The sequence below is a fragment of the Calypte anna genome, chromosome 3 (assembly GCF_003957555.1).
Source record: "Calypte anna isolate BGI_N300 chromosome 3, bCalAnn1_v1.p, whole genome shotgun sequence".
Lineage (NCBI taxonomy): Eukaryota > Metazoa > Chordata > Aves > Apodiformes > Trochilidae > Calypte > Calypte anna.
The window spans coordinates 106,076,511-106,087,633 of NC_044246.1; the positions used below are offsets into that span (position 1 = coordinate 106,076,511).

The 11,123-nt window shown below is 37.3% G+C and overlaps 1 protein-coding gene across 2 annotated transcripts in view; it reads right to left on the bottom strand.

Moving 5' to 3' along the window:
• The window catches only part of APOB (apolipoprotein B), a 37,334-nt gene extending 30,664 nt beyond the window's left edge, over positions 1-6,670 (bottom strand). For both annotated transcript variants that reach the window (XM_008490729.2, XM_030447004.1), the window contains exons 1-4: positions 6,529-6,670; positions 4,829-4,867; positions 2,205-2,320; positions 1,220-1,365 (exon numbers count right to left, since the gene is read on the bottom strand). In XM_008490729.2, coding sequence (XP_008488951.2) covers positions 1,220-1,365; positions 2,205-2,320; positions 4,829-4,867; positions 6,529-6,583 — 356 coding nt within the window. In that variant the 5' untranslated portion in view covers positions 6,584-6,670. The remainder of the gene's footprint in view (positions 1-1,219; positions 1,366-2,204; positions 2,321-4,828; positions 4,868-6,528) is intronic.
• Positions 6,671-11,123: the final 4,453 nt, after the last annotated feature.

The following is an 11,123-nucleotide window of genomic DNA, read 5'->3' on the forward strand; positions in this document are numbered from 1 at the left end:
AACTAAAGCATCCTGTTTATCTTGGTGTATTATAATTTACTGTTACAGAGTATTAGTATTAAAGCAGCAAAATTCTAACCAAGGACATTCTGATATCACCAGACTACGTCATCTAAGGGCAAACAAACATCAAGAGCAATGTCTGGAAATTGGAATTGCACAAAATCAGAGAGAAGATAAGTAAATTTTGAGAGTGAGGTAATTATTAACTACTGCAGCAGGCTACAAAATTATGGAAATTATTCTCTAGTAGTTGCCGTCTTTAAATAAAATCCTGATTGCTTTCTGAAAAACATATTTTAACACTGTCTAAAGCTGTTCTGAGATCTATGCCTTGTGAAAAAAGAGTGAATACTGAGGCACTGAAACAAGCAAAGTAGAACACACACTGACAAACACGTTTGGTGACTGGAGTAGTAGCAATGAGTTACGCAAGCAGGTAAGTTAGGAAAAGGTAAGTTGCAGAGGTCATTAAAGATGATGATAGGAAACCTGGACTTCAGTCTCAATGCCCTTCTATTGCAGTCTTGGTACCATGTCAGCAAAAGGAAAATTATCTTAAACCAGCTGCAGACAACCATTTTAGGATTTGCTTACAAGGAGCAGTGCACTTTCAAGGGACTACCCAGCAATTTCCTGATGTAGATAGCATAAATGACAAAGACATTCCCTCTGAAAATTCTGGATAGAGAAAAACAAACCTTCCCTACCAGAAACTGAGAACTGTAGAGAAATAAGATAAATCAGGTGCCTCGAATTGCCAGTGAGTGGGTGTGAGTCCACCTGTGCCTGATTAGGACAGGCCCCTATTGGGCATGAGCAAGGCCAGGGGGCCAATAAAGGTGGAACACACACCCACAGAGAAAAGCTCAGCTCACTCTGGTGTGAGGCATGGAGAGGCCAGCAGCTCGTCGAGCCTCTGGAGCAAGAAAGGCTCTTCCTGCTACACTTCTACCCTGGAAGCGCTGTGTGGTGGCTGGAGTCCTGGAAGAGACCAGCAGCTCATCGAGCTTCAGGAGCAAGAATGGCTCCTCCCGCTACAGAGAACTGTGCAAATTTAGCCCTAAATTATATCAGGGAGAGCTTTGCTGTAGAATCAGCTTATGAAGCTGTCATGTTACCATGAAATGTATCTAAGCCTGGAAAAAACACTTTCAAACTGTAACGTGTTAAGCCTTAATGTTAAGGCTGCAGGAAGTGATGAATTGATATTGCTTACTTGGACATGGCATTTGCAAAGTCCTCTGAGTTCTTTGACTTTTTCAACATGGGCTTTCCCTCAGTGTCAACACCAAATGTCTCCCTCAGGGAGCAATGCATTGTCCTCAGGATGAAGTGGCACAGCTGTGGTACCTCCAGTTCAACCTGAAAACACAAATACAACATATTTACCATTTTTCTTTACAGTGCTTCCAGAATCATCCAGTTACAGTTTTGAAAATATGGTCTTCCTTGGAATTGGTTGAATGTCAGAATCACTCTGTAAGCAGCTGTTGGGAAAGATTCCAAAGAACTCTAAGTAGGTTAAGGTAACCTGAGGGAGAAGATATGAAAGCAGTTATTTGCTTGGCTAATGGCATGAAGTATAGAGTACACATGGAAATCAAGTAGCTTACGTTCTGAAAATGTATAGCACAATAAGAACTGTATGAAAACCTGAATTATCACACTAATCCATGTGTAGACTCTGTCAGAATAGTGTGTAGATACATAGATAAAATAATTTCCCCGATTACTCCATTTCAGAAAAAAAAAAAATTGTGCTGGGAACATTTTGTGAGAGGTGGAGGCATACTGAATAGTTTAATGGTCCATGGGACCTTTTGTTCCTAGAGTCCTGATCATGGCTTGGTTTTCCATCAAGGAGCTATCAAGTGGTCTTTATGGCATCATTGAGCTTTTTCAGTTCAACTCTAGAACTGCTTGGTGGATGTGGGTAAACTCAGCCTGGGAGTCAAGGAAAACTGAACTATTAGATGGTACTTCCACATCTACAAGTATAGCCACATCCAGAAAGGCATTGGCACATTTGTATGAAAGGCTTCCAAAATCTTCAGTGCTTTCTGTCTAGGACAGGGAAGGCCTCGTCTGCATGACTTTCAAAAGATCTTGTTTGAAAACCACAGAAGGATGCTGCCCAGTTGATATCTCCCAGGTTATTCAGCATACTACATACAAGGTTGTATTTACTCCTCTTCCCCTACCTTGCAAGTGATCTTTGACCCACTTCGAGCATCTGATGTTCCTGTGATCCCGTTTGATGTTTCTGCTTCATATGAGTAAACATATTTTCTGAGGTGTTTAAATCTCGTTGCATCTTCTGCAATTAGGAAAACACAAGCACTTTTATGATTTCATAGAAAATAATACATAGAAACTCACAATATACATTCAATTTTGTGTAACTGAGTGCCACATATAAAGGAAACATGAGGACTTTCCCACCATTTCCTTGCATGTTCACTACAGAAGAACTTTCAGTCAAAGAATTAATGCCTCCATGTCAGCTGGATACTTTCTGAAGCATATATTCAGAGAAAACTTCTTAGGGAAAGGATAAGCTTTTGGGTTCACTGCTGTTTGATGAGACCTGATAATACAATCCTACCTTCAAATCACAGCCCATTAAAGTTAATGACCTATTAACTAATTGTGACCTATTAATTAACCTATTTCATCTAAATTAAGCCAATCAAATGGTAGGTTTCAATTTTTTTGTAATAAAATTTTTCATTTCAGTTCACTTTTCTTAGTAAAATTCAAACGCAAGGAGCTGCTTTATCTTATTCCCATGAATGAGAATGAAAGCATTTAAACACGGAAAAATACAGAACATCAAAACAAGAACTCCTCAAAACCATCTCCTTTGAATTTACAGAGTATCTTTCTTCCTCAGACTCTGTCTTAATTCACTTATTATATCAGCAAATTTTACTAAAGTAGACCCTTTTTAATGGAGATAAATGTTAGGTATATGAAGACCATCCAGACCATGGCAAAAGCACTAAGCTATGTGTAAGAATAAGCCAGAGAAAAGTGTTTGCAGAGCTCTTTCCCTTTTTCTTAAAGGAAGATTCAAAACTTAATGAGCTTCCTCAAAGGAATGAATTTCACCTGTGTTCAATATGTCCCTGTTGCTTACAGAAGCAATTCATCTGTAATTTTAAACCCTACAAGCAGGCATGAATATGGTAACAGATATAAAGAAAAGAATATCTTGGCTCAGTGTCAAATAAAGGGATGTAAAATCTTATGGTATCTGGAATGCATGATGTAGGCCAAACAATATTCTCAGTTACAATTCATTCCTAACTGTAGGCCTCATTTTAAACTATGCCCATGATAGAGCACTTTAAGTGATATTTTACGTCTATCCAAACCACAAGTTACTGTTCCCTCTGTTTAGACTGAGCATCACTGGGACTGGGATGCCGTTGTGATGCTGAATAAAAAGCAATTTCCTAAATTGGTTCTCTGTAGTTATTTGTGACTGCCTGAACATATTAGAATCCTGATCCAATCTTATAGAAAAAAAAAAAAAAAAGAAAGAAAGAAAAAAAGACCTAAACCCTCACACCCACAATAAAATTTGTTTGATTTTCCTTGGCTATGCATGCCATCAATGTAGCTTACACTTTCTCTTCCATAAAATATTCATCATTTCAGAGGCCAATGGCAACATTACCTTGCCATTTATGTCACAGAATTGCATATTCAGACAGAAGAGTATTGCTATAAATCTCCTATTTCCTCTTTGACCATCACTTTTAGAAGTTTTACATACTTCAGTAGTGTTTTATTGAGATTAATTTCATGTAATTGCTAAACAGAATTAATATAATTAATAGTAACTATCATACAGTAATCAACATCTTACAAACATTAGAAAACTGAATTAAGTAATTAACTTTTAAACAGAAATTTTTGTAATGCCAGTATCTACTTTGCTAAGCCAAATGGTTAATTATTGCTTAATTCCCTGCTTTTGAGAAGACACAAATGGAAAAGGAATAGGGAAGTGGCAAGAGTAGAAATTCAAATACCATATAATTAATTGTGGCAAAAATACACAAGCTATTGGCAATAAAGCCCAGAAGTCAGGCAGATGACATGAACCCATCTTCCTGGAGATGGTGCTGAAGCATCCAGTAAGAGAAAATTAAAAAACAAAACAAAACCAAACCCCAAAATACCCGGAAGACCCGAAGGGACAAAGAACAAAACAACTCATTTGGTACTTTGACCCTATGGTGGAACATTATGTATCTAACCAAGCAGTCAGGGACAGTCAGAGTTCATTGCAAAGACAGAGCATGAAGTCAGCATTTCCTGAGTCTCCTCTTGCTTTAAGCAACTGCTGTTCTTGCTGACAAGAGTTGATGATTTATTCTACAGGTATTTAGTTAAATAGTCAAGGGCAATCCCATGGGTTCAGCAGCCACTGTGAAGGGTAAATGAGAAGTGAGATGCAGCCCACAGTAAAGTGTAATGTATATAAACTCACTGATAAACATCTGATAAACAGGGATTTCTAGATTAAGGGATTTGCACCTAACAAGGAATCAGTGGAACAATGGGAAGTAGTTTCTTAATGGGACCATTTTAAAAGTTTAGAAAGCTATGTTTGCTTCCCCAGTCTTAGGAAACTTTCAAAATTCTTTGAGCCAATTATGCATAACTAAAATAAAGACCTCACAATACTGTGGTCATTTCTGTTTCAGTTTTTTCAGATGAAGTTTTAAAGAATAGGAAATGTAAAGCTTTGAAAGATGTATGCAGATAATATGGTGACATAAGATAACAAAAGTAGATGTAAGAAATCAATTACTTGAACATCCTGGATTTCCACTTTCAGGAGTTTCTTCTTCTGTAAAGAATAAAAACAAGAATTAAAAGCTGGAAAAGCAGTTTATGGCTATAAAACATGGGCTATAGGAATATAAACAGAAATACTACATTTTCATCGTAAGATCTTTTTAATTTATCCCAACTTCTGATGTAGTCCGGTACACTGATGTAACTAACAAAGCTACTATTAAAACTGACAGTACAGAGTCAAATCTAGAGAGTTACAGCAGTTGCCATATTGTGAACCAAAACTTCAGAACTGGATTAAGCTCACTGAATTAAATTACTTTGATTTAAAGTGAGAAGGATCAGCTTCTAGATAAAGCAACTGTACTTAAAAGCCCTATGTTATGTGAAATAAAGTTTATAAAAGGTGTAGACAAAATGCAGAGGTAGACAGATGATACCTATAACACAATTTACATTAAAACTTTAGTCTATTTGAGCACACAAAAATACTGTAATGGATGAATGGTTATATTTTGCTTTTTGTACTTCTAAAAAAAAGATAACTTTCATGATTAATATTACAATTCGCTGCCACTAAATCTATTCTGAATATTGAGAGGTCACTCTTCAGAGGAAAAGAACACTGATTTTCAAGTTAAGAAGAATCATTTGCTCCAATCTGTCTCAGGTATGCCCCATTTTACTCTATTTAATACAAAATAAAATATAATCTAGTATATTTGATGCATTAATTTTTAATTTTTTTGGAATATCACACATGAATTCCAGCTCTATAGTATTCTCTGCAGACTTTCTACATTCTCATTCTGGGAATTCTAAGGTTGACCACTCTCTAGAAATAGATTTTAACATTAACTCCAGTAATAGCAATAGAAACAGTAATACTCCTGTTACTATCCCTATTACTGTTGTAATAGTAATAACACTATAGATAACCATGAGAAAGTTGCACATCCTTTAAAATTGTATAACATCAGTCAACAACAGAATGTTAGGTCAACAGAATTGTACTTATGATGATGAATTTGGTCTGCATATAAACCAAGACCTGCATAATTTGCCTGAGACCCACTTCCTCTTTAAGGTTACTCAGGTCTTAAGTAACACTACAGTCTCATATTCTAAAAAGCCCCTTCTTGGGAAGAAAAGGTAGCTCACACCCACAGCACCATACTGATCTAGGCTGTCATTTCTGATCTTAGGAAAAATAAAACCCAGCCCTCTACTGGCCTACTTCTTTTACTACTGCTATTGTTCACTGTTCCTTCAACACAAAATTGTATTTCAAATGTCATATTGCCTGCCAAATACATTTTGATTTATTGCTGTCCATCTTCACATTTGCTGCAAAATAGGTTATCAACAGGGGGAATAAGCCTGTATGGTATCTCCAGATACAGTATGTCCATGGGGGTTTAAAAAGACAGCATTACAGAAAAACAATCAGATCAAAAATCAATTTTGAGAATTTCTTACAAGTTGCAAAATACATTAACTGTGACCAAAAGACTTTGGCCAACATTTATGACTTTTTCTACACTGGGATGCTCCTACAATGGTGCAGTCCTACAGAACCCTACAGAAAGAAATTACAAATTTCCAATTTTTCTCCAATTTTATAAGCCATTGCGGTGCTGATTTTTCCATTATTGTTTTAAGGGGCTCACAAACAAAGCAGCAAGAAGCACTAACATAAAAGACAGTACTTACGTGTGAGAACACTACTGACAAACAGCAGGAGCAGCAAGAGCTGCACAGGGCCCATGGTGAGCCCTGAACACTCTTGCTGCTTTTTCTCAGTTTTTCCTTCTTCTTCACCTCTTTTCTACCACCTCAGAGGGAGAATGAGCCTTCTGACTTGGACCTCCATTTATATAGTCTGTAGCAAGCAGCTGAGGCAAACGGTTTAGAAAGCTCAGAGCAAATTGCCAAAGGTCCAAAGGTGAGAGCCCCAGATCCTCACTGGACTCCAGACAATGTTCTGCTTTGGTTGCTGGGAGTCTCTGAACGGAGGACACCGAGCATATACTGGGAATAAGTCACTCTGCCAGTTCATTGTTGCTTTGCTTTGCTTTGGTTTTCTTTAATAGAGTTTAAAAAATAAAATCCCTCAGCTACAGACTCTAGCAATGTATTCAAATAAATCTCTCTACATAGGAACAACTACAACTCATAAATTATAGCTGGAAGCAATGATCAGTGCAGCAGACTTTCAGAATGCATGTTGAGGGGCTGAGGGGGGATGTGTCCCAGTCAAAATCAGAGTATTGTGCAACTTGGATGTCTTTCCTTTACAGGCAGAAGAATAGAAGTTTAAGATTTTTTCCTATGCAGTAATAAAATTTTCATATACATTTCTAAAAATTTACTTGGAATATTCTGGTAAATCATGCCGTGTTCAGGTTGAAAGTAAGCTCTGTTCAATTATTTTGTGCCCTTATTTTTAGATTAAATTTCTTTAGTTTGCTAATAATAGCAAAAAGATGATGAAATGATACAATAAGATGATAAATATAAACCTAATCAAAATAAAAGCAAACAAAAAACCTTTTAATTAATATGTATATTGGTAAAAAAGACTGATTTTATGTCATAAGAAATTCTAGTAGTTTGAATTCTCTTTCGTACCTACTATAGCTAATTGCAGTAAAATTGCAGTAAAAAAATGACTGTGGAAATAGTTAAGAACGTTTTGTTTGGTATATTTAATTTTCATGTATCTGATCAACTTGAACTGTTTTGATGGTTCCAAATAAAAATATTTCAGGTTAGTTTGTCAAATCAAAAAATCAAATTTTGGCTTGAAATGTAACCATGTTACAATGCATCGTGGCAGTTATCTTTAAAGTCTCTTATTTCTTCACTCTCTCTCCTGGACTTCATATTTTGGTTACATTTCCCAGGATGCACTATGATCATTTAACACTTAACATCAGTTCAACCAAATGATAAGCACTGATGTATGAGACAGGTATACTTTTGAATAAGGCAGACATTTTCTTTGTAATTAGGATTTTATCTGATGACTGGAACAAGAGAATGCTATTTCAGAGATTTCTTGCAGAAATCTCTTTCCTGGATTCATCAGCATTGGAGACATCAGAAAGAAATATTTATTGTATTTTCTAGTTTGGTTTCTGTCCTTGGGTTATAACAATCATAGATACAATACAATAACTTATGGATGATTATTCTATGATTATATTTTTATATAATTCCACGATTGTATTATATTTACTTCCAAAAAAAGCAATGAGGTTTTTTGTTTATTTTTCTGTCCACAGCTTCCTCAATGTGTTGTGATATATTACTCTTTTATTTTCTAGTATGATTCTATCAAAGAGACTGTAAAAAAATATCATATTTTTTGCCTATAGTATTTGATCCCTTTCTGCATTCAAAGATTGCCTAGCATTCAGAAGTTTTTTAGCTATTTCTCTGTTCTGCCTGTCTCCCCACTGCCTTCAGGTGGTTATTTGGGCTCAAGCTGAGGTTGACTGATGATATGATTTTTCATGGAGTTCCACGGATTACAGGAGTTCTGACTCAGCCCAGAAGGGATACAGGTAACATGGGTGACAGGTTTATATTGCTGTGTTGAGTAGTCAAGGGACAGTAATTTTTTCACAACCGGTGCCAAAAAATGCCACACACTACTTTTATCTATTTGGTCATTAAGAAATCCCCATGCTTTTAGCTTATTGGGAGATGTCAATATTCACATGCCTTAGACAATATAAAAATTCTTATTTCAGCTATTTCTGTGAAATCATGGGCTTTGACCTCAGAACACAGCTTATCTTCCAGACCAATCTATTTTAAACCATACTATCTCCATTCATTCTTTGTGTTTCTCAATTACTTTTGGCACATTCCCACTCTCTGAGTGTATCTGTTGGAAGTGAAATTAAAACTCTGGAGAAAGAACCATTCTGATACCTTCTGATACCCAATTACAGGTCTTATATCTTTGCATCTTCTTCATTCTTTATCACAGAATCATAGCATGGAATGGTTTGGGTTGGAAGAAACCTTAAAAATCCTCTATTTCCAACCCCCCTGCCATGGGCAGGGACACCTAACACTGCATCAGGTTTTTCCAAGCCCTATCCAACCTGGCCTAGAACAATTCCAAGGAGGGGGCAGCCACAGCCTCCCAGGGCAAACTATGCCAGTGTCTCACCAGTAAATAATTTCTTCCTAATGTCTAACCTAAATGTCTATCCTCTTCCAGTTTAAAACTATTAACCTTTGACCTGTTCACTACATGCCCTTGAGAAATAGACAACCAAGTTTCTGGCTTTGCCATCATGAGAGCATGTCTGATCCTATGTCTGTGTTGTATGTATAAAGCTGCATGTAATTCTGGTTGGGAGGAGCCTTTCTGATGAACCTGGGCTAGTATGAAGCCATGATTAAGGATAACAAAAATCCATCCTTCCTCCTTCTCTCCCTCCCTTCCTCCCTTCCTCCCTTTCTCCCTTCCTCCCTTCCTTCCTCCCTCCCTCCCTCCCTCCCTCCCTCCCTCCCTCCCTCCCTCCCTCCCTCCCTCCCTCCCTCCCTCCCTCTCCCTCCCTCCCTCCCTCCCTCCCTCCCTCCCCCCCTTCCTCCCTCCTTTTCCTCCCTTCCTTTCTCTTTCTTCTTGCTTTTTTTTTTGACCTATGAAACAGACCCACTACACAATATTCACTTTTTTTTTGTTGTTATTACTCATTCAGGTCGAGGCCCAGCACTTCTGGTTCTTTGGGAGCTCCTTGGAAACATTGGTCTTAGACTTCTACTGTGTTTCCCAGATCACAGTATCATCTGCTTTGGTCTTAGCACATCCCTCATTAGAGAAAAATGGTTGTATTTTCTGGCGAGAAACCTATGGTGCTAACTTTAACCCAATGGCAACTGGAGGAAACCTTGTCTCCCAAAGGACGTGGCTGGAGGTGCATAAACATACACTCTGTTTGTCTAAGAACCACTGCCAGAAGCCTGCTGAGGCATCAAGAGTAGAAAAATATTTGCCATAAGCCATCTCCTCCAAAATTTCTATCCTTGTAGGTAGTGGAAAATGTTTCCTTTTTACATATTTATTTAGTTCTTTTGAGTATAATCCTGCACAAAGGGTCTCTCTTCTTTTTGCACTAACAAGAAAATGTATTGATTCTGTTGAACCTTTAATTCACTCTCCTTTCACAGTATTACCCTTCTCAGTTCCATCATTTTGTTTTGTCTGTCCTTAGGCAAAGAATTGTACTTTCCAACTGTGGCAAGCTGGGAACTCTTAATTCAGTTTTGAATTCTGCTGAAGGAAAACCTTTCCTTTAACTTCTCACTAAGAAGGTGACATGGTGAACTACTAAATGTATCTCTAAACCAGCACCTTCTACATGCTTTTTGCTTTTCTTTCAAGTTCTTATTTATCCATTCTTTCCATTCAAATGCTTCCTTTTAAGCTTGCTTATGGAAAATTGATCTTCTACTGTCTCTTTCACGCATCTGCAAAAAAGGTAAGACCAAGAAATAACCCATTTATTTCACAATGACAATCCAGGGATTTCCTGTAGAAAGATTACATGCTGCTGTTGCAGTGACTTCCACTGAAACACTGGCACTTTTTAAAAAATCTCTTTTATCCAGGTTGTAATGTTCCAGTATTGCCAGCCCTACAAAAATACCATATTTTAACAGAGTGCTCTGACATAAGTGGTTCAGTGAACCATGGCTTTTGAGAATTCCAACTTGAAAATCTGTGCACCTTTTTGCTTCATGTCTCCCATGGTTTCAACCTTCCATTATCTTCATATTGCCAGAGCTCATGCTGTCTCCACAGTCTTTAATGTACACAGGATGCCATCTCTGCCTGCAAAATTTCAACAGCTTTACCAAAATTAATTCACACCACCACTGTGCTTTCTATTGTGCTTTTCTTCATTGCTGCATCTGGTCATTTCTCAGGGACTCAATTTATTTTCCAGACCTACAAGTTCAGTTTTGCATTAAAGAAACAGTTTATTTCTTTTTTTTATTCTTTCTATTCAAACATTTATCTGCCACATGTTAATTTTCTACAGAACACCATATTCCTCAAACAGGCTCACTACAATTACACATCAATTAAATGGAAACCTTGAATGTAAGAATTATCATTTACAGAACTATTGCCTTGCTGGTTTTCTTTTTACTGGCTTCTGCTGCTCACAAATGCACTGAGCAGCAGTGTTTAAAACTTCCAGTTGTTTTGGGAGCTAGTTTTTCCATCTACCGGATGGGAAACTCTGAGTAGATTCAGACTTTCAGCTTTTGAGAGCTGTTCA